General features: G+C 41.6%; 1 protein-coding gene across 1 annotated transcript in view; it reads left to right on the forward strand.

The window, feature by feature from the left end:
* The window catches only part of UBE2V1 (ubiquitin conjugating enzyme E2 V1), a 36,159-nt gene extending 18,477 nt beyond the window's left edge, over positions 1–17,682 (forward strand). The window contains exons 2-4 of the mRNA XM_070744632.1: positions 5,197–5,345; positions 8,401–8,526; positions 15,559–17,682. Coding sequence (XP_070600733.1) covers positions 5,197–5,345; positions 8,401–8,526; positions 15,559–15,705 — 422 coding nt within the window. The 3' untranslated portion in view covers positions 15,706–17,682. The remainder of the gene's footprint in view (positions 1–5,196; positions 5,346–8,400; positions 8,527–15,558) is intronic.
* Positions 17,683–24,367: the final 6,685 nt, after the last annotated feature.

Below are 24,367 nucleotides of genomic sequence, written 5' to 3' on the forward strand. Positions count from 1 at the left end.
AGAGGTGGGTTTTTAAGAGCAAGGAGGGTGGGGGCAACTCTGATATCTGGGGGGAGTTGGTTCCATAGGGTTGGGGCTGCCACAGAGAAGGCTCTTCCCCTGGGTCCTGCCAAATGACATTGTTTAGTCGACGAGACCCGGAGAAGGCCAACTCTGTGGAACCTAACTGGTTGCTGGGATTCGTGCGGCAGAAGGTGGTCCCGGAGATATTCTGGTCCGATGCCATGAAGGGCTTTATAGGTCATAACCAACACTTTGAATTGTGACCGGAAACCGATCGGCAACCAATGCAGACTGCGGAGTGTTGGAGTAACATGGGCATATTAAGGAAAGCCCATGATAGCTCTCGCAGCTGCATTCTGCACGACCTGAAGTTTCCGAACACTTTTCAAAGGTAGCCCCATGTAGAGGGCGTTACAGTAGTCGAGCCTCGAGGTGATGAGGGCATGAGTGACTGTGAGTAGTGACTCCCGGTCCAAATAATTATTCCATCAGTAGTCCCAAAGGTGCTTTTCCGAGAGGCAACTCGACTTTCTGGGTTTTCTTTGAAGACCTTTTGCTTCTCATCCAAGAAGCTTCCTCAGCTCTACAGATGAAACTTGAAAAATTACAATATCGTGCAAAAGTTCATTTATTTCAGTAATGCAACTTAAAAGGTAAAACATAATATATGAGAGATATACAGCAATATATCTTATTATTGTGCTTGATTGGCCAACAAACTCACCTGACCTGAACCCAATCGATGGGGCATTGCCAAAAGAAAGATGAGAGACGTGAAACTGAACAATGCAGAAGAGCTGAAGGTCGCTATTGAAGCATCCTGATTTTCCATAACACCTCTGTAGTGCCACAGGCTCATAGCTTCCATACCACACTGCATTGAGGCAGTAATTGCTGCAAAAGGTGCCCAAACTGAGTACTGAGTACATATGCAGGCTTATTTTTCAGAGGTCTGATATTGTTTTATGCACAATCCTTGTTTTATTGATTGCATGTAATATTGCAATTTTCTGAGATGGTGGATGATGGTTTTCATGAGCTGTACCCCATTATCATCACAATTATGACAAATCACGGCTTGAACTATCTTGCCTTGCATGTAATGAGTCTTTCTCATATATTATGTGTTCTGTCGGGCTGTCTGGTAGACTCATCCCGAAAATTCACAGGTACAAATTTCAGACACACACACGTTTGAAAATTCAAAACAATGTTCTTTATAATGAAAATTCACTTAAACTAAGCCCTCTTTTTGTATAGCAAAGAGCACTCGTCTCCAAACAAACTGGTAATTTGTACAAGTCCCTTATCAGTTCTGTGATACTTAGCTTGCAGCTGTGAGGCAATTCACAGTCCTTCTTTCACAAAGTGAAACACACTTTGCTCTGGTTTAGTTTCAAAGCGGGGAAAATTCAGCACACAAAAAGTCAAAGTCAGCAAAGTAGGCACGAAACACAACGATCAGATAATCCTCCACAATGGCCAAACCCACAGACTGCTATTTATAGCAGCCTCACTAATTAGCACAGCCCCCACCCAACCACAGGTGGCCTCATTTTCTTTGATAATAATCTCTCAGTTGTTGCCTATGCATCGCTCTCCGCATGCGTGGCTGTATCATTAACTCTTGTTCTGAATCCAAGGAGGAGCTAGATAATTGATCTCCTTCTGAGCTGTCTGCCACACTCTCCTCCTCCCTGTCACTCATGTCTTCTTGGTCAGAGGAGCCTTCATCAGCAGATTCCACCAGGGGCAAAACAGGCCTGCAGCATGTGGATGTCTCCCCCACATCCACAGTCCTTGGGGCAGGAGCTGGGCCAGAGCTAACCACAACATTACGTTTCATCTTTTAAGTTGCATTACTGAAATAAATGAACTTTTGCACGATATTCTAATTTTTCGAGTTTCACCTGTATTCCATCAGTACATCAAGTCTGTATTGTTTCAGCAAACCCTTGGCCCCTAATGATCCTAACTGCAGGTATTTCTGTACATAAAATGAATGGGATGAAGCATTGCATATGATAAGTGATAAGGACTTCTCAGTGCAGTATATGTGAAAATCTAGCTGCAGTTCCCAAAGATTCGCTCCAGTTTAAACCCATTGATCTTAGGTTACAGTTGTTGATGCTGGTGTTACCAAGGAACAAAATAATGTTTATTAAATTCTTGTTTTTCTAGAAAGGGGAGCAGATGGTACTCTAGGTGTAATTGGAAACAAACTATATTTAGCAGTGGTATAGCGACTTTATGGTTGACAAATGCTTAATTTTGTTTATGCCTGTGAATCAATGCTTTAGAGAAAAAAATAGTCACGTACAATTAAATCTCCCAACCTGTCTCTATAATTTTTCCCTTCAGCCAAGATCAACTCCTGGGGATCCTATGGCCATGGCCATGTACTTTTATTAGCAATAATATAGAATGTTTATTACTTGTTCTGTTTTAATTAAAGGGAGAATCCAGCAGGCTTATTAGGGGGTGGTGAATTCTCTCTTTTGGGATTTTTTTTCCTGTTCCATTAGACTTATGAAATAAGCAGCTTCAATGCTCATCAGATATGCATTCCAACATAATGTTGGTGATAACTTTTTAGTATCGTTCATATCCAATATGTCCATATCCATAACAGTATTTTTCCCTTGGTGCTTTTAAAATCTCTTGCCACAACTTCCCAATTCTAGCCAGTGCAGCCCTTGTTATCACACATCTGGAAAACACATTGTGGAACTTGGTGAAATGTTATTCCATTCTGTGCAACAGTGTATAGTAATGAGCAAAACAGCAAAATAATATATTGAAAGAAGCTGGGTTTTGTGTGGGGTGTAACATTTGTGTAACATTTTTGCTGATAATGAAAAGGAAAGGAGACTTTACATATATATCACTGCAAATGGCTTAACTTTTTGTTATAATAAGGCCATGATCATACTATTTTTCTGTGTTTATTTACAGATTTATTTATTTATTTATATTTATTTATTTATATTGATTGATTGATTGATTGATGATTGATTGGATTTATATGCCGCCCCTCTCCCCAGACTCGGGGCGGCTAACAACAGTAATAAAACAGCATATAATAATAATCCAATACTAAAAACAGTTAAAAACCCATTATTATAAAAACCAAACATACATACACATATAGCATGCATAAAATTGTAGAGGCCTAGGGGAAAGAGTATCTCAATTCCCCCATGCCTGATGGCAGAGGTGGGTTTTAAGCAGTTTACGAAAGGCAAGGAGGGTGGGGGCAATTCTAATCTCTGGGGGGAGTTGGTTCCAGAGGGCCGGGGCCACCACAGAGAAGGCTCTTCCCCTGGGTCCCGCCAAGCGACATTGTTTAGTTGACGGGAGCTGGATAAGACCCACTATGTGGAACCTAACTGGTCACTGGGATTCATGCAGCAGAAGGCGGACCCTGAGATAATCTGGTCCGGTGCCATGAAGGGCTTTATAGGTCATAACCAACACTTTGAATTGTGACCGGAAACTGATCGGCAACCAATGCAGACTGCGGAGTGTTGGTGTAACATGGGCATATTTGGGGAAGCCCATGATTGCTCTTGCAGCTGCATTCTGCACGATCTGAAGTTTCCGAACACTTTTCAAAGGTAGTCCCACGTAGAGAGCGTTACAGTAGTCGAGCCTCGAGGTGAGCTTTAGCGCAAGAGATACCTGTTCTGTTTTATAATATCTTCCAATGACATAATAGTTTCTCCACCGCATGGTATGGTTAATTTGCCACGTAAAATGAGTTGTAAATGAAATCACTGTTCTAATTGTTCTTGAATTCTTTTCTAAGGTCTCTGTAAAATCAGATAGGTACTGTATATTCCATAGACAATAATCTTGAATGCAGATTGTTATCAAACTAATTATAAACATAATTGTTGCTAATTATTTATTAATATGTGCTGTGGTGCTTAAACGAATAGCTTCTTTTAGCTGCGGCCCTATTTTCTACCTATTCATATACACAGAAGCAAGTCCTTTGGATTTTGTGGGATTTAATTTGTATTCAGATTTATATTGTTAATTATTAACTAGGGGTGACATGGACTAACAGTGTTCCAATATCTAAGAGGCTGCCACAAAGAAGAGGGAGCCAACCTATTGTCCAAAGAACCTGAATGCAGGACAAGAAGCTATGGATGGAAACTGATTAAGGAGAGAAGCCACCTAGATAGAACTAAGGAGAAATTTCCTGACAGTTAGAACAATTAATCAGTAGAACAACTTGCTCCAACACTGGAAGTTTTTAAGAAGAGATCGAACAACCATTTGTCTGAAATGTATAGGGTTTCCTGTTTGAGCATAGGGTTGGATCAGACGACTTTCAAGTTCCCTTCCAACTCTCTTATTCTGTTTAAATGTTTAGCAGACTAATCAGACCCCTTAGTCCGTGCCAGTGATGGGCTCCTATGGGTATGGTCAGGAACATAGTTCCCTCTAAGCTGAGCAGTGAGCAGTCGCTCACTTAAAAATCATCATCAACTCAGAGTTTTCCAAACCTGCCCAGAAGCCGAGAGGGAAAGAGTGAGAGGGAAGGAGAGAGAGAGGAAGAGAGGAAGAGAGAGAAACAGATAGAAAAAAGAGAGGAAGGAAAAGAGAAAGAAAAAGAATGGGAGTAAGGAAGAGAGAAAGAAAATCAAAATCTAGTTTGAAACTAGCTCAACTATTTAAGTGGCATTTTGATATTGATAGAGTTGCCCTATTATGAGCTCACTGTTATAGACACACAGTACAGTATTTTATTTTGAAATTCTCTGAGGCAAAACAGGGTGGGTTTTTTATTTGTTTGTTTGTTTGTTTATTTATTTATTTATTTATTTATTTATTATTTCTGTGCCGCCCAGTCCCAAAGGGACTGCCGCTCAGACACTATACTTTTCCGCCCACCCCCTAAAAAAATTAGAGGGAACACTGGTCAGGAACGCAGTTCCGGTAGCAAAAGTTGTTGTGAGCCGCTCTGAGTCTTCGGAGAGAGGCGGCATACAAATCTAATAAATAACAATAATAAAATTTGCACTGAACACCCAATTTGCACTGAAAGATGTTGAAACAAAATGCATAAGCCACGCCCACAGTGTGGTAGTAAAATTTTTAGTAGCCCATCACTGGTCCATGCTCAATATTATTTTGCTAACAAACATTCTAATCTCAAAAGTCCAATCTGTTTATTTCCAGGAGTAAAAGTTCCTCGTAATTTTCGACTGCTGGAAGAGCTAGAAGAAGGCCAGAAAGGAGTAGGAGATGGAACAGTTAGCTGGGGTCTTGAAGATGATGAAGATATGACACTTACAAGATGGACAGGCATGATTATTGGGCCCCCAAGGGTAAGCATCAGTTTAAAGATATAAAACCATTGCTTTGTTTTTGAAAAATCTGATTTCTAGTATTTATTATAATAGGATACATTACTTTTTGTGATTGATTTTATAACATACATTAGTTCATAGTGTGAGGGTTATATAATGGTAAATCCCATGCTTAACTTTATTTTTCTTTGTCTTTTTAAATGATATGGAGATTCCATTTCAGTTTCTGTGGGTTTTTAAAAGTATAGTCAAATTGATTGTTGTTCAACTGTTTATTTGACTAACTGGGTAATTTAATCACAATTTCTTTTTTTGCACATAATGATGAATCAAAAACTACTAAGGCAAAACTCAGTGGGGAAAAGTTCAGCTTTGCAATACTAGATGTGAGAGTAGGATATGAACATACTTTGGCTGTGCATAAATTGTGGATGTCTTTCATAAATGGGACTTTGAATCAAATTTACTTTAAATGGATCTATTCATCTTGTTTTGAAGACCCAGCTCTAAACAAAACTGCTTTAAAGAATTCATGTAGGATTTCTCAGTCTCTTCAGATGATAGATGAAAAGCTGCAAAAATAAAAGTTATTAACAAGCTGAAAGACATAGTAAATCATATGCCATGTTACTTTGAAATCCCAAGGAGTAAAGATAGCACACATACTAATTCCTCATAATTAAAATTGATAATTTAAAACTCTGGGTTTTATATTGGCTTATAGCACCCCCATCTGACCACAAAGGAATTTAGAGCATGATACCTAACAGATATAAATTATGTCAGGAATAATTTTCATTGATGTTGTTTAAATATGCTTACCTATAATATAACTACATTATAAGAAAGCATTGTGCTATATAGAAGCAAATTTTGTGATGAAATTATAGAAGAACCATTCAGTTTAGCTTCAGTTTCTTAAGGTCATTTTTATGTTGAAAACATAGATACGAGGAAATCTGACTGGTGGCCATCCCATTGATCACCAGGTTTGATCTGGCTCACTTAGGGTTGTGTCCCCTTCCTCCCTCAGTGCTCTATGTGTCTTTCTCCCAAAACTGCTTCTCCATGAAAGAGAATGTTTATCCCAGATAAAAGTATACTATGCCTAAGTCAGGGCATGCAATATACAATGTGCTAGCTACACTGCTTGAGCTTCCAAACAAGCTGAAAGGCCATTTGTAGAATTGTAGAGCAAGACATTTGGATGGACAGATTTAGGTCTTGGTTTATTGTTTGGAGCATCAGAATATCAGAAATTTAATTAGGAAACATAGACTCCAAGCCATACAGTTTTTGATCCAACAACCATTAAAATAACATCAGTTTGAATTGGGAAAGCCCCAGCATGAAAAACCAGCCAATAAATATCCAAGGAAGTAGCAACTAAATGAAATTCTAGGCTAACATCACAAATAGAGCAGCCAATCAGAAAATGAGAATATGTCATATTCATGGTATTATGAGATCCTGATGCTTCTAAAAATTGTGACTTTTTCGTGAATACTAAGACTACGGCTGTCTCATTCCTTCTAATGCTAGATCTTTGGTAAGTCTTTCAGGATGGAGAAACAGGGATTTTTGTTTTGGAACTTTTCTAATTGGAGAGCCCCCCCCCTGCTTAACTTTTCTAAATTTTCTCTGAAGCTGAAAACTATATTAAGTATTTTAAATTGTCCTCAGAAACGCATGGACATGCCATAAAAAAACACTTTGAGTTGAACTCATCTTGAAGCAAAATTTATAATATGAAATGGTAGATATAAGTATTTCTCTATATGTTGAATTATTTATTTAGATGCTTAGTTATGTTTTTCCTAGGACATTTTGAAAGTTAAGCTATTTCCACTTGATCTCGATTAATATGCTTTTTTTTGGGTTGCTGATTATGACTTAATTTATTTACCATTTAGTATGTGTTTAGAAAATTATATTGATTTTTATTAATTATTTCATGAACTTGATTCTTATAATTATAAAATATATGAATCGTTTGACTTTTCCAATAAATTTTAAATGGAGTTTAATGCAGTCAGGTCCCAGATCAGCATGGCATAAAGAGCATAAAAGAATCCAACTGTCAGTCACAACCAATTGATTTAAATGAATTTAGTTTTGGAAACAATGACATATTTTAAAAATATCATCATGTACATCTATTGGGTGTACTTATTTTTTTCTGTGTTTGGAACTACAGTAGTGCTTATCTTTATATGGTTACTAGTTTTGGGAACGCGTTAAAGTATGTATTATTTTTTATCAAAATAAGCTGCAATTCAATTTGTCTCCTAATTTCCATCATGTTGCGCTTGTAATATATCCATTTATAAGCCAGAATGTTCTTTGGAGGGGAAAAAAAGGAGTATGTTGATAACAAATGGAATTTGCAAGTCAATAATTTATACTAAGGATCTTAGGATGCATCTGATGGAATATATTTTGTACATATTTTGCCTTTTGTAATTCTTGGAGAAGCCCAGTATAAACATAGTTATTTAATTGGAATATGACCCCAACACCCCAAGGTAAGCAGAAGGCTTATGGATCATACAGTTTTCATCAATTCTCCATATCCTCCAAAACAGGAAGAACTTCCAACACATTAGTTTTTAGTTCAGAGGAAAAGTCTAAAGACCATGCAAGTGACCAAGGATGGTACAAATGGAATTCCTTTTGCTTGCCAAGCAGAATATTTACATCCAAGCAGTGATTTAGTAGAGTGCCAAATTATAGGTTCTCCCCCTCCAATAGCAAGTTCAGATGTTTTGATATCCTGTTAATTTAAAAAGACAACCACTTGTTGAGAAACACATGGAGTTTGCGTGTGTCAGATAAATTACTAAGGAAAAAAGAATTAAGCAATACATCTTTGTATTTTTTAGATGTACTGTACTTGTCCATCTACAGTTATAATTATTTTATAATATTATGAAATGTGCATGCAAATTATGTTCATTTGAAGGGTGGGGAAAAAGAAGAAAAATAGCCTAGCTAATTTGAAACTGTTCCTGTATGTGTTGGTCCCTCAGTTATGGGTTACTTGACAGAAATATTTCTTTTTTCCTCCCCATAGACTATTTATGAAAACAGAATATATAGCCTTAAAATAGAATGTGGCCCTAAATATCCTGAAGCACCTCCGTTTGTAAGATTTGTAACGAAAATTAATATGAATGGAGTAAATAGTTCTAATGGAGTGGTAAGTTTTTCACTATTTCTCTCCTAACAGTAATATTCTGTCAGTCTTTCTAGCAGAATAGGAAAGCAGCACATTTCTGTAAGCATGAGCTAGTTATTTTTCTGTTTTACAATTTTTCTGTAGTAAACCTTTGAGCAACTACATATTTTACAAATGTATTGATGAAGGCATTACAGTTCTTTAATTGATTCAATTGTATAAGTCTTGAGACTAGTTTTTAAAAAACATAACAGTACAACAGTATATCAAATATAAAGCAGTAAAAGCACTTGTACAGGAAAGCCTGAGAAAATAATAGTGATTGATTAATTAAAGTTAATTTCTATGAGCCATGGTTGTTGTTAGAAATTTGGCAACCTAACAATTAGTATTGTAAGTCTGTCCTTCATTTAGTTAGTATCAGCACCCTAACATTACCTGAGCTATAGGTTGTATTACTGCATTATAGCTTAAAAATATGGTTTTCATAGAAAATATTGGTGAATCTGCCCGTTATCTGAGAAGATCTGAAAATACAGTGATCCCCCGTTCGTTGCGAGGGTTCCGTTCCAGGACCCCCCGCAACGAGCGGGTTTTCGCGAAGTAGCGCTGCGGAAGTAAAAACACCATCTGCGCATGTGCAGATGATGTTTTTAACTTCCGCAGCGCTAGCGAGGAGCCGAAGATTGGGGGCGGCGCGGCTGTTTTAAAACGCGGGGTGCGAAATGACTTGGAGGAATGTGAAGCTGAAACCGGCCGATTTGGACTTCCCATTCCTCCAAGTCACTTCGCCGCTCGTGTCCTGGCTAAACCGGGCAGCAGGAGACAGGCTTTGAGTTTTGGCTGCGGGGCGAGGGAGTTAGGAAAGTCCTACTTCTCCCCCCGCAGCCAAAACTCAAAGCCTGTCTCCTGCTGCCTGGTTTAGGCAGGACACGAGCGGCGAAATGACTTGGAGGAATGTGAAGCTGAAACCGGCCGGTTTCAGCTTCACATTCCTCCAAGTCACTTCGCCGCTCGTGTCCTGGCTAAACCGGGCAGCAGGAGACAGGCTTTGAGTTTTGGCTGCGGGGCGAGGGAGTTAGGAAAGTCCTACTTCTCCCCCCGCAGCCAAAACTCAAAGCCTGTCTCCTGCTGTCCGGTTTAGCCAGGACACGAGCGGCGAAGTGACTTGGAGGAATGTGAAGCTGAAACCGGCCGGTTTCAGCTTCACATTCCTCCAAGTCATTTCGCCGCTCGTGTCCTGGCTAAACCGGGCAGCAGGAGACAGGCGGTGGGCTGGGAGCCGCAGGCGAAAGGAGCTCGGGCATTGTTCTCCGGACCCCACCCGCAGCCTGGAGAGGGAAAGGGCCGCCGCGGGGCTGAGCGGGCGGGGTCCGGAGAACAATGCCTGGCGCCGCGCTCCGATGCCCGAGCTCCTTTCACCTGCGGCTCCCAGCCCACCGCCTCGCTGGTTGGCTTCTCCTCCTGCTCAGCCTCGCCTCGGCCTTTGTGCGCGGCTTGTCCCGACAGCCCCCCACCCCAGCACTTTGAATCCAGCAGCTTCTGCTGGATACGGGCGGTGGGTGGGACGAGCGGCGCGGAAGCCAGGGGCTGTGGCAGCTCGCCCCCCCATCGCCCGTATCCAGCAGAAGCGGCGGGATTCAAAGTGCTGGGGTGGGGGGTGTCCCGACAGCCCCCCACCCCAGCACTTTGAATCCAGCAGCTTCTGCTGGATACGGGCGGTGGGTGGGACGAGCGGCGCGGAAGCCAGGGGCTGTGGCAGCTCGCCCCGCCCATCGCCCGTATCCAGCAGAAGCGGCGGGATTCAAAGGGATTCAAGGCTAACTTCTGCGCTTGGCTTGAGGACTCAGCTGGGAAGCGGCACGGGTGTTTTAAAAGGTCTCCGCCGGCATGGGGGGCTTCCTACCACCCCCCCCCGAACCCCCAACCCGGGTTTGGGGGGGTGCTAAGAAGCCCCCCATGCCGGCGGAGACCTTTTAAAACACCCGTGCCGCTTCCCAACTGAGTCCCGAAGCCAAACGAACCCGGGTGGCCGGGCGAGCAGCGAGCAAATGGCGGGTGGCCGGGCGAAGGGTGGGCGAACGGAGGGCGAGCGGGTGCTGGGGGGGGCTTCTTGCCCTCCCGCCAGCAAGAGGGGAAAGACCCAGGGAAGCCGCCCAGCAGCTGATCTGCCCGGCGGGGAACACCATCTACACATGTGTGGCCATAGGAAAAAAGGGCGCACATGCGCAGATGGTGTTTTTACTTCCGGGTTGAAAAATCGCGATGTAGCCCGTTCGCAATGGTCGGGGACGCAATAACCGGGGGATCACTGTAGACCAAAACAGTATGATTGTTGAGCTATAAGGCAAATAGAAAATGCTAGTTCTAGGTCCCAAATCCTCCGCTTGAGATTAGCTATGGCTTTGTCCAGGGGTGGGTTCCACTTACCATTGTCGCAAGTTCGCATCGCGACAAGCTGCCACAGGCATCCCCGACATAAGTGATGTCATGCTGGCCACACCCACTCCAGTCTCCCAAGGTTGAACACAACCCGATTATCTAGGTCCTCAGCAGTCAGGATTCAGGCCCGGCTACAGCACGGAAACTGCTTTGGTCGCGCTGATGGATGATCTCTGGCGGGCCCGGGACAGGGGTTTATCCTCTGTCCTGGTGCTTCTTGACCTCTCAGCGGCTTTCGATACCATCGACCATGGTATCCTTCTGCGCCGGCTGGAGGGGTTGGGAGTGGGAGGCACTGTCCTTCAGTGGTTCTCTTCCTACCTCTCTGGTCGGTCGCAGTCGGTGTTAGTGGGGGGTCAGAGGTCGACCTCTAGGTTACTCCCTTGTGGGGTGCCTCAGGGGTCGGTCCTCTCCCCCCTACTATTCAATATCTACATGAAACCGCTGGGTGAGATCATCCAAGGGCATGGGGTGAGGTATCATCAGTATGCAGATGATACCCAGCTTTACATCTCCACCCCTTGTCCAGTCGGCGAAGCAGTGGAAGTGATGTGCCGGTGCCTGGAGGCTGTTGGGGTCTGGATGGGTGTCAACAGACTCAAGCTCAACCCGGATAAGACGGAGTGGCTGTGGGTTTTGCCTCCCAAGGACAATTCCATCTGTCCGTCCATCACCCTGGGGGGGGAGTCACTAACCCCCTCAGAGAGGGTTCGCAACTTGGGCGTCCTCCTCGATCCACAGCTCACATTAGAGAAACATCTTTCAGCTGTGGCGAGGGGGGGCGTTTGCCCAGGTTCGCCTGGTGCACCAGTTGCGGCCCTATTTGGACCGGGAATCACTGCTCACAGTCACTCATGCCCTCATCACCTCGAGGCTCGACTACTGTAATGCTCTCTACATGGGGCTACCTTTGAAAAGTGTTCGGAAACTTCAGATCGTGCAGAATGCAGCTGCGAGAGCTATCATGGCCGTTCCTAAATTCGCCCATGTCACACCAACACTCCGCAGTCTGCACTGGTTGCCGATCAGTTTCCGGTCACAATTCAAAGTGTTGGTTATGACCTATAAAGCCCTTCATGGCACTGGACCAGAATATCTCCGGGACCGCCTTCTGCCGCACGAATCCCAGCGACCAGTTAGGTCCCACAGAGTTGGCCTTCTCCGGGTCCCGTCAACTAAACAATGTCGGTTGGCGGGGCCTAGGGGAAGAGCCTTCTCTGTGGCGGCCCCGACCCTTTGGAACCAACTCCCCCCCAGATATCAGAGTTGCCCCCACCCTCCTAGCCTTTCGTAAGCTCCTTAAAACCCACCTCTGTTGTCAGGCATGGGGGAATTGACATGTTCCTTCTCCCTAGGCTTATAAAATTTATGTATGGTACGCTAGTGTGTATGATTGGTTTTAACTTGTGGGGTTTTTAAAATTAATTTAAATATTGGATTTGTTGTACATTGTGTTGCTGTTGCTGTGAGCCGCCCCGAGTCTGCGGAGAGGGGCGGCATACAAATCTGATTAAACTTAAACTTAAACTTAAACCCTGTTCTAGAGGATCTGGATTGTCTAGCCTAAGGGTAGGCAAAGTTGGCTCTTTATGACATGTGGACTTCAACTCCCAGAATTCCTGAGCAAGCATGATTGGCTGAGGAATTCTGGGAGTTGAAGTCCACAAGTCATAGAAGAGTCAACTTTGCCTACCACTGGTCTAGCCCTATTCCAGTCTAGTTCCATTCTAAAGATGGCTTGGCTCCGTATAGTGGTTTTAGGAAACTTTCTGACCCTTATGGCAGTTAGGTATCTGGCTATACTCTTTATCCCAGCTTTGCTGGCTGAGGAACTCTGGGAGTTGAAATCCACAAGTCTTAAAGTTGCTAAGATTGAAGACCCCTGCTCTATCCTATTCAACGTCTATTTGAAGCCTCAAAGATCATCAGGGAGTATAACATTTTCAGTACACTGCATTAATTGTCTTAACTATAGTTTTTTTATATATATAAGGTCATGTGTAAGTAATGGAAAAATATTTTCCATACACCAAGCTAAGTAGTGGGAAATGGGATTGAAAATGTTAAAACAAAGATATTATTTTAAGGGATATATATATCCCCCGTTTTTCGACAGAAAAACAACCGTGTGTGTGTGTGTGTGTGTGTGTGTTTGTCTATGTGTGTGTGTGTGTGTTTACTTTGACTACAACTCTTCTATTGACCAGTGATAATGAAAGCTAACCTATGGCTTGAATTTGTTTCAATTTGATGCAGAAGAGATCATATTTATTCTATATTGAGTTTTTTAAATCTTTTAATCCTTTATAAATAAGGATTATAATATTTAAATCCTCCTGAATATTCAAATACCCTTGGACTAATATGACACCCTGTATGTTGTTGAAATTGTTTTTTTGTCAGTAATTAACATAGCAGAACATTTATCAAAGATAAATAGTACTATTAATTCTTCTGTAGTTGAGACATACTTCTAGTTAGCTGCCTAAGAAAAATAAGCATATCATTTGCAAACATATTAATTACATAATGTTGTGTTTCTATACTAAGCTCTTGACAATTTTTAATTCTTCCTATATTCTCAGCTAAAATAGGTAAGGGTACATTATCCTTGTATCATTCCCTTATTTTGATGAAAATATAGGTAATTAAAATGCAGGTGCGAGTTATTGCTAAATGCTGCTGGTTACTGCTATTGCTTAAATTCTATTTCCAGTAATAATTTTAATAGAAATGTACTTTTATTACCATGTATATGTTTTCAACTGATTTTTAAAAAGAAGATTCTTAGCTTTATTTTGTTGATCTTACACATCACCAGAAGTTGTGAGTATACCAATTCAAGAAATAATGAAATAATAGAAAGAAAGACTTTTCATTGATATTATAAGTATTAAATGGAGCATGAGTTTCAGAATATAACTAATAAAAACCATTAATAGAAGAAAAAGGCATCTTTGATTTGTTTACTTTCAAACAACACTTCTTTCCAAAACAAACAACGGATTGTGTGCAAAGTAAACACATAAGCCTTAAAAACCCAGGTTCTACAAATTTGAATTGGCCTCTGTTGATTGATTTGATAACTATTACTGCTTTTAAATATTCTATTAAACATTGTAGCCAGTGCATGAAATTCAAAGAGCTGGTATTGGCATAGCTTAATGCTTGAATGTTCACGATAGTCATTGATATTACAGATAGTCCTCGATATGACCATAATTGAGCTCAGTCTTTATGTCCCTAAGCAAGATGGTGAAGGGAATCTTGCCCCATTTTATGACCTTCCTTGCCACGGTTGTTAAGTGAATCACTGAAGTTAGTAACGTGGTTGTAAAGTGTATCTGGCTTCCCCATTGATTTTATTTATTAGTTTATTTATTAGTAGCATTTTGCTTGCCAGAAAGTCACCCAAAGGCAAACCACACACCCCAGGACACTGCAATCTTCATAAATATGAATCAGTTGACAAATGGGTGACTTTTGACCATGTAACCCAGTTCTGCCAAGCTGGAGGCCGGTGGGACAGGTATGGCCAGGCCCACCCCAGCTCCGCAAAGGCAAAAAACATCACGATACGTCATATGATGCAAGCGGACCTGACAACCCTGATGCAACCATAGGGATGCTGCAGTAGCCATAAGTGTAAAAATGGTCATAAGCCACTTTTTTCAATGCCATTGTAATTTCAAATGGTCACTAAAAGAAGAGTTGCTAAGACAAGAGCTACCTGTATTTAAGAATACAGTGTTCCCTCGATTTTCGCGGGTTCAAACTTCACGGAAAGTCTATACCACGGTTTTTCAAAAATATTAATTAAAAATACTTTGCGGGTTTTTTCCCTATACCTTGGTTTTTCCCACCCGATGACGTCATATGTCATCGCCAAACTTTCGTCTGCCTTTAATGAATATATTTTTAATAAACTTTAATAAATAAACATGGTGAGTAATAATCTGAATGGTTGCTAAGTGAATGGGAAATTGCAATTTAGGAGTTTGAAGTGTTAAGGGAAGGCTTGTGATACTGTTCATAGCCAAAAATAGTGTTTCAAGTTTCAAGTTTCATCAGATTTGTATGCCGCCCCTCTCCGCAGACTCGGGGCGGCTCACAGCAATAGCAATACAATGTAAGACAAATCCAATATTTAAATTACTTTAAAAAAACACCACAAATTAAAACCAATCATACAGACTAGCGTACCATGCATAAATTTTATAAGCCTAGGGGGAAGGAACATGTCAATTCCCCCATGCCTGACGACAGAGGTGGGTTTTAAGGAGCTTACGAAAGGCTAGGAGGGTGGGGGCAACTCTGATATCTGGTATATAAGTGTATTTACTTCCGCATCTCTACTTTGCGGAAATTCAACTTTCGCGGGTGGTCTCGGAACGCATCTCCCGTGAAAAGCGAGGGAACACTGTAGTCTCATTTTTACAAAGTGATGTATCAACTTGATTGGGACTAGTTGTACTCAAGAAATGCAGGCCAGGAATCTTTTGCGTCTATGAAATTTTGTAGCCTTTTAATTCTAGGCCTGACTGCTTTAGTTGTTGAAATAAGGGTCGTGAAGGTGTTTGAGACCTAAGTTTGTTCCTTGTTTTCCACCAGGTTGATCCAAGAGCCATATCAGTCCTAGCAAAATGGCAGAATTCTTATAGTATCAAAGTCGTTCTGCAAGAGCTCCGGCGTCTAATGATGTCTAAAGAAAATATGAAACTTCCTCAACCACCTGAAGGACAATGTTACAGTAATTAATGAAAAACAAAAAGAAAAAAAAATCATGCCCCATCATTCAATTTAAGCTCTCTTCATTCTCCACAGTAGTAAATTTTCTAGCTGCATCTTGTAGATCTTCAAGTACTGGAAAGGAAGTTCCCTATTGCAAAGGAAAGTTTATCTTGAGATACTGTAAATGATACTAATTTTTTTTTTCCATTTGAAAATAAGTTGTGCTATAACAAATAATGCTGTCCTGTGTAACCACTGTCCACATAGTTGAACTTCTGGTATCAAGAAAAGTCTATTTAAATTTATTACTGTCAAAGACCAGTGTGTCACATTGAACTCGACTGTGAAAAAGCATAAAAAGCATACATCACACAATCACATTGCTGTGTGTTTGGCCTGGGTTTATATCTTTTCTCCCGTCTCTTTCTCTCTTTCTCTCTCTCTCTCTCACACACACACACACTCTTTTCCCACTCCCTTTCTCTCTCTCTCCCTTTTTGTGTGTTTGCAATAGAGTTGATGCTCAGGGCTATTTATTAGAGTAGACGTGGAGAGCACAATCCATAGATCATGATCTTGCACAAGCCCTTTTGAAAAGTAGCAGAGTCTGAGCCAGAATTTCCTTGATTCTGGCACAGTCCTCTTTTAATCCAACGGGGCTTGCCCAAGACAACGTTCCCAAAAGGTTGTGTTATGGCACAATCTTTCAGTTACCAGCTACGTCTGGATTGTATGGACTACTAATGGGATGTTTTTTTGGTATCTTCGACCATCCCTCCCTTTGTGCAAGCTCTAGTAAAAACACTGAATGTCTCTAGGGTTGGTTTTTATTTCTTCTGCTTTTAATGAATGCTTACACAGCCATTTGGGGCAGGTTCTTCTTTCTCCCAACCCCTTTGCTAAGGCATAGATTGTATATCTGTCTCTCCCTTTTCCCTCCCGGAATGAGGGCCTTGGGATGATAGATCTGGGGGATCTTTTCAGATTTTTCCTCTCTGTCTTTCTTGTCATGGTTGGGGTGCTGCTTTCTTCTTGCCCCTTCTATGATGCTTTACATTTGGCCAAAAGAGGTAAGTGGCTGGCAAACTGCCTGATTTTATTGTTATTATTGTTGTTATTATTATTATTGTTATTATTATTATTATTATTATTATTATTATTGCTTCATGCTTGTCAATTTTGAGGTGGGACGTGGGTAGGGTCTATAAATTAATCTTCACCAGCTGAGAAAACAAGAATGTCTGGTTTTGCTCACAAACAGCCTTCCCTTCCTATTCTGGGGCAGCTTCCATTACAGAGAGCTAGCCACAGCTGACATATTAGACAGGGTTTTGATACAGCGAAAGAGCAGTCATTTACCAGGAGCGTCTTAAGTCTGTTAAAGAAAAAACTGGCTAAATATCCCGGAAAGATCTCTACACGGATGTTTGAAACAAACACTCCAGCTTTCTGAGCTGAAGGTCACTACCTCTGCTTGAATGCCATGTTAACTGCTCATCGGCATGTGTAACTTTGAGGCTCCATAGCCGCCTGCCAGCATAAAGACAAAATCCACTTTATGAAGAGGAGATTGTATTCTGCAGAGAGGGAGAGGTTTTTTTTCTTTCCTAAAGAATCAGAGGGCGCTGCCATGCATGGCGGGTGAGGCTTCTTGGCAAATCACTTCTTTTTCAGACTCTTTGTTTTTTTGGACCACTGACTGCTGAAACGTGGATGCAAAGCTTAAAAATGCAAACAATCCAGTGTATCCTCTTTAACGAAAATTAAAACCGCAGTGTTCATGTAAAACAAAAAAAAGCAAAAGTCAACGTTTAAAAGCAGAAGTATCAAGTCAATGAATAATTGATGTTTCCATTAACTTTTTTTAAGGAGCATATTAGTTGTCAGGATTTAACATCCTCTGTAATTTAAAAAAAAAAAATTAACAGTATTCCATAAGCAGCCTTTTTATTGTATCAGACCATTGCCTGATTTTAATATAATAAAAAGTGTGCATTAATATTACTGTGCTGTAATTGTATTTATCTTTAGAGGGAAATCTCGGAGTTGGGGCAGAGAGGGAGCCACACAGCACGGGTGTCTCGTTGAAATGTTTACCCTGATCTTTAGAGCAGTGTTTCCTAATCTTGGCAACTTGAAGATATCTGGACTTCAACTCCCAGAATTCCCCAGCCAGTGCTGGCTGGGGAATTCTGGGAGTTGAAGTCCAGATATCTTCAAGTTGCCAAGATTAGGAAACACTACTTTGGAGGACACTTAAAATTGCTTAGGCAAACTCTCATGGATGTTACTGGAACTCGCCCGATTCATTTTGATTTATCGTTGCTGCTATTAAATGTAATATTAGTATAGTTCAGAACGGATTTCAGTACTGTGAATCTCTTATATAGGTATGGTTTGGGATAGTTCTGTAAAATGATTGGAATTAGGATTGCTGTAGACCAGTGGTTCTCAAACTGGGGGACAGGATCCCTTTGGGGGGGTCGAACAACCGTTACACAGGGGTCACCTAAGACCACGGGAAAACACAAATTTCCCAGGGTGTTAAGAACGAAAGCTTCTATTCTGGCGCCTTGGAACATATTTTTACTATCTGACCAATCGAGCGTTTATAGTGGGGGTATCCCTCTGACCTTCCTGCCAATCAACTTAAAGCTCTGTTGGGAGAATTGGTGCTAGACTTATGGTTGGGCGCCACCACAACAAGAGGAACTGTATTAAGGGGTTGCGGCATTAGAAAGGTGGAGAACTACTGTTGTAGACAAACCTGAATTGACTGCAGTTTGATTTGACGAGGGGATTGTACAACTACAAATGTAAAGGTATCTCAGGGCACTTCATAACAAGGATCCCCAACCCTTGGGCTGCAGCCCACTACTGGTCCTTGAGCTGTTCAGAACCGGGCCGCAGAAGCAATGGGCGCGTGGATGCATTCCCGCTCGCGCAAGCAACCAGCAAACAGGTATGCGCGTGCTTCATTTGCACGAGCAGCGGGTATGTGAGCCCACTGCTTGTGCAGAACTATATACTCTCTTCTCTGCCCCTAAAACCTGGAAAGATGGGGAAACAACACTCATTACATTCAGTAATTGGATGAGACGTCTGTACTAAATACAGTGGTACCTCATCATACGAACTTAATTGGTTCCAGGAGGAGGTTCGTGAGGTGAAAAGTTCGTAAGATGAAACAATGTTTCCCATAGGAATCAATGTAAAAGCAAATAATGCGTGCAAATCCTTCAGGAAAATCCCAAACTTTAGAAGGGAGGCGAACAGGGTAGGGAGGAGCAGCTAAAGAGGGCGGGTGGAAGAAGCAAGGCTAGGCTAAAGGGTGAGTGGGAAGGAAGAAAGGCAAGGGGGGCACCCCTCCCTTTTCTTTCTTAAAAAGACACCCTTTCAGTGCCTTTGCAAGCATGCAAAATCTTTACTCCTCCAAGCTGCCCCTCCCTTTTCTTTCTTCAAAAAAGGAAAAAAAGAGAAACCCCTTCATCCCAGCAGCAGCTGCTTGGGTTCGTAAGGTGAAAATAGTTCAGAAGAAGAGGCAAAAAAATCTTAAACACCGGGTTCGTATCTTGAAAAGTTCGTTAGAAGAGGTGTTCGTAAGATGAGGTACCACTGTATCTCCATCGTCTCTTTGCTGCCGGTTTCGCAAGAATAGATTCCGAAGTGATGTCTGGCACTTGACAGAAGAGATGGGCAAAGGGCCCTCACCTGAGATATTGAAGCAAAGCGGTCCTTACAGTCTTTACATGACTCTAACACAGTGGTTCTCAGCCTGGGGGTCAGGACCCCTTTGGGGGGGTCAAACGACCATTTCACAAGGGTCGCCTAAGGCCTTTGCTAAAGACAAATTTCTCATTGTGTTAGGAATTAAAGGTCCTATTCTGGTGCCGTGGAACTTATTTTTACAATCCGACCAATCAGGCGTTTACAGTGGGGGGGGGGTCCCTCTGACCTTCCTGCCAATCAGCTTGAAGCTCTGTTGGGGGAATTGGCGCTAGACTTATGGTTGGGGGTCATTACAACAGGGGGAACTGTATTAAGGGGTCGCAGCATTCGAAAGGTTGAGAACCACTGCTCTAATACAATTCTATGTGGCACATTTTCCAGCTCATCACAAGTGTGATAGAAAAAAAAAGTTCCAAGAAAGTTGTAATCTCAATGGTTGAATTGAATCAAAACAACTTCACTCCAGTACAGGTAGTTCTCGATTTACAACAGTTCAGACTTGTGACCATTTTTCACACGACTTTTGCAGCATCCCCATGATCACATGATTTATATATGGATGCTTGATAGCTGGTTCACATTCATGATGGTTGCAGTTTCCCAGGGTTGTATGATCATCTTTTGTGACCTGACAAAATCAATGGGGAAGCCAGGTTTACTTAACAGCTTTAGTATTAATTTAACATCTGCAATTATTTAGTTTACAAATGTGGCAAGAAAAGATGTAAAATAGGGCAAAACTCACTTAAGAAATTTCTCACTTAGCAATATAAATTCTGGGCTGGATTGTCATCGTAAATTGAGAATTACCTGAAATTAATTCCGCCAATGATTAAGGTCACGTAGACTTTCCTATAGGTATTTTATTCCAAATATGAAGTCTTGGGATAGGCCTCTGCTGACAAATCCATGTAGGATATTTAATTTAATTAGTTGTTAGTTTCAACATATTAAAACAATAGAAGGTGTAAATGTCCTAGATATCTACAAGTACGCGCATACATATATACCAGTGTCTTAAATAATGGAGAGCAATTGCCAGAAATGTTTAAAAATATAATTTTATTTTGAGAGTCAATGTTGTTTTAACCTAGTCCATGTGAACTAGGTTGCATGTTATATTGCAATTTATGTGCTGTTCGGGAGCTGTAGGGCAGTATTTCCCAACCTTGGCAACTTGAAGATATCTGGACTTCAACTCCCAGAATTCCCCAGCCAGCGAATGCTGGCTGGGGAATTCTGGGAGTTGAAGTCCAGATATCTTCAAGTTGCCGAGGTTGGGAAACACTGCTGTAGGGAGTTCTGTGAAGACCTGGAAAGCCCATTTGAAGAGTTGGAGCCATCTCAGAGGTGAAAACCAGCAGAGGAAATTTTGAGTAGTTTGGAGAACTGGCCAATAGCACCTCTGGCTAGCCCCATAGTGGGGTGGGAATGGAGATTTTGCAATAGAACCAGTAGTAAAAAATTTGGGAATTCACCACTGGGCCATCTATATTGTAAGACATGTGTACATAAAAAAAAGTGAAGGGGACAATTGCAGTTGAAGTTCTGACTCTTTTACATGTTCAGGTAGTCCTCATGGTAATTGGGACCAACAACCCCGTTGCTAAGTAAAGAAGTCATAAAGTACACTGACATCACACTGGTTTAGGACAACTGTTTCAGTAGTGCTAGCCGTTGTTGGGCAAATCCCACATCATGGTAGTGTCCTGTGGTCATGTGATTATTTATGACCTGTCTTCAACCAGCTTTCCTGGTTGAAAACCAGCAGTGAAGATTGCCAGTGGCAACCACATAACACAACACAGAATGCTACAACAGCTGGAACTACAAAGAATGGCAAGCCCTCTTGTTCAGCACTGTCATAACTTCAAACAGTTGCTGAAAAAGTGGTCACTAAGTGAGGTCTACCTATATCAGTTGTGTGGCTATCTTGATTTCCCATCTTGGAAGCATCTCCAATAGGCCTCCTTGGATACAATGGATCAATAAAAATGTGTCCTGTGTGTTTTCAAATATGATCTTTGTCTGTTCCCAGCACAATTGTCAGCATTCCAATTAACATCCGAGAAGTAAATCAGAGTCCAAACTTTGGCCTTCTTCCAAGTTCTAATTTATCAACAGAACCATGTTGGTTATGAACTATGGTCAATCAGATACTAAGTTTTGCTACAGTTCTCCACCCAGGTCAAGCGTCATCCCTCGTCCCTACACCCACAAGTTCATCACATGGACCACTCTGGTTCTCTCAACCTCCACGATCCTCCCCTATACTTCCAGTTCATGCTGATCAAAAGATGACCTTGAATTTCTGGAAAAGAATTTGTTGTGGCTAGTATCTTTCCCTCTCATGCAACCCCCCCTCCCCAGTTCCCACAGTACTTGTGGCAGGCCAAAGTCTTCAACTCAGACCTATGGCTTTGGCCTGTCAACATTTTTTTAAAGTACAGTGTAACTAACCCATAGCCCAATTAACATAAAACTAACATATGTAGTCTCTTCCCAAAAAGAGATTATGCAAATTCCTTTAATAAGCCTAGCAGCCCAACCCAATCCTAACATATTGTATTGGCAGTGTTATAATAGTGTTAGTAATGTACTAGAATAAGCCAAAAATATTTTTATCATTGGAATGCAACAAGAAAGTTGATTGCAGTTATTTCCCATTTTTTGTAGCACTTAGAACTAGGAAATACTTTGTTTGACAAAGATTTCTGATCTTGGTTTCAACTACTATGGAAGAATGTCATAGTGCAAATACTGTAAAAGCTGGATTTCTGTGGAGATTAACAATCATCCAGTCACTGTTGTCCCAAAGGGCTCTTTTTTTCAAAAGGCAACCGGACTTTAGCTGTTGTTATTGTTGTTTCTTTGAAAACATTCGCTTCTCACCCAAGAAGCTTCTTCAGTTCTACGAATTTGCGGGAAATTGAAAGATTGGGTGAAAGGACTAAAGAAACTTGTAATTTCTATAAAATACCAGTAGGGGGTGCTAGCAAACTTTCCAGCAAAAAAACCCCCAACAACCCACCAGCTGTTGCTTGTATATTGCCTTTTGTTTTTCCCTGTTGTAATAAGCAATTCAGCAAATTCAATGGGACTTTTAAGCAGAAGGATTTGAATCCCCACCCAACAATTTTCTTTCAACTTCTGGTACTGTGATTCCCACTCCTGCCAGATGACCTGCAAGGCCTTTTTCTCATTGCAAAGTATTGCTGCTTTGGGCAAGGCTAGTCAAAATAGCCACAGTTGCGATTACTTGGCCTGTACAAATCACCTTGGACTCACCTTGACAAAAAGCCTTTGCGCCACGATTGTCTTTTTTAAGCACTGGAATTTGCTTCAACCAGCATTTTATGTTGCTTTCCTTGGCTGCATGATAGTGTTTGCAGAGTTGGTAGGGCAGTAAAGATTTTTCTGACTCCCACACTTGAAATCCTCTCTCAGCTTTTGCAAGGGTTGTGCAAAGCAGATGAAATGAAGCCACCAAGCAGCCACTGGGTGCTTTTTACAAGTAAGATAATTATGTTGTTTTGCAAAGCAGCTTTGGGAGCATGCTTGATTCTAGTTTTCACATCCTTAGCCATATGACCTTCTTGTCCCCATCACTGCCTAGTCATGGTTAATTTGCCTGAAATTATTCATCTGGGATTTGGGTATCTTTTTGCATTCACTTTCTTGAAATGGAAAACCTCTAGAAATGTTGGAGCGTTACTCCTGTTGTCAGAACTAAAAATCAAGGACAGGAGATTTTTGGAGAACACTTTTTAAAATTGCTGATCTGTATGTATACATATCTGTTGTGGTTAGGTCTGGCCCAGCTCCTGCCCCAAGGACTGTGGATGTGGGGGAGACATCCACATGCTGCAGGCCTGTTTTGCCCCCCCCCCCCGTGGAATCTGATGATGAAGGCTCCTCTGACCAAGAAGACATGAGTGACAGGGAGGAGGAGAGTGGGGCAGACAGCTCAGAAGGAGATCAATTATCTAGCTCCTCCTTGGATTCAGAACAAGAGCTAATGATACAGCCACACATGCGGAGTGATGCATAGGCAGCAACAACTGAGAGATTATTATCAAAGAAAATGAGGCCACCTGTGGTTGGGTGGGGCTGTGGTAATTAGTGAGGCTGCTATAAATAGCAGCCTGTGGGTTTGGCCATTGTGGAGGATTATCTGATGATTATGTTTCGTGACTGCTTTACTGACTTTGACCTTTTGTGTGCTGATTTTTCCCCCGCTTTGAAACTAAACCAGGGCAAAGTGTGTTTCACTTTGTGAAAGAAGAAGGATTGTGAATTGCCTCACAGCTGCAAGCTAAGTATCACAGAACTGATAAGGGACTTGTACAAATTACCAGTTTGTTTGGAGACTAGTGCTCTTTGCTATACCAAAAGAGGGCTTAGGTTAAGTGAATTTTCATTATAAAGAACATTGTTTTGAATTTTCAAACCTGTGTGTGCCTGAAATTTGTACCTGTGAATTTTTGGGTGGAGTCTACCAGAGAGCCCGACAGAACACATATCTATGTATGTCCAAGTGCCGCCTCTATGTTGGTTGAGGCAGGCAGGATTCCCTTGGGTACCATTTGTTGGGGGTCAAGGGAAAGGGAGGGTTTTGCCTTGTCTTTCTGCTCAAGATCCCCACTACAATTGCTGAGCCCCTGTTGGACTTTGGCCCAATTCAGCATGGCTCTTCTTATGTTCTTAATAGCATTTAAATTAGATTAGATTAGATTTATTGGATTTATATGCCGCCCCTCTCCGCAGACTCGGGACGGCTCACAACAATGGTAAAAAACAGTACATAGTAACAAATCTAATATTTAGCAATCTAAATTACAGTTTTAGGTTAAAAAATCCAAAAAAAAAAAAGAAACCCCAATATATAGAAAACAAGCACACAATCAAACCATACACAAAAACTACATGGGCAAGGGGGAGATGTTTCAATTCCCCCATG

This window comes from Erythrolamprus reginae, chromosome 3, assembly GCF_031021105.1.
Source record: "Erythrolamprus reginae isolate rEryReg1 chromosome 3, rEryReg1.hap1, whole genome shotgun sequence".
Taxonomy (NCBI): domain Eukaryota; kingdom Metazoa; phylum Chordata; class Lepidosauria; order Squamata; family Dipsadidae; genus Erythrolamprus; species Erythrolamprus reginae.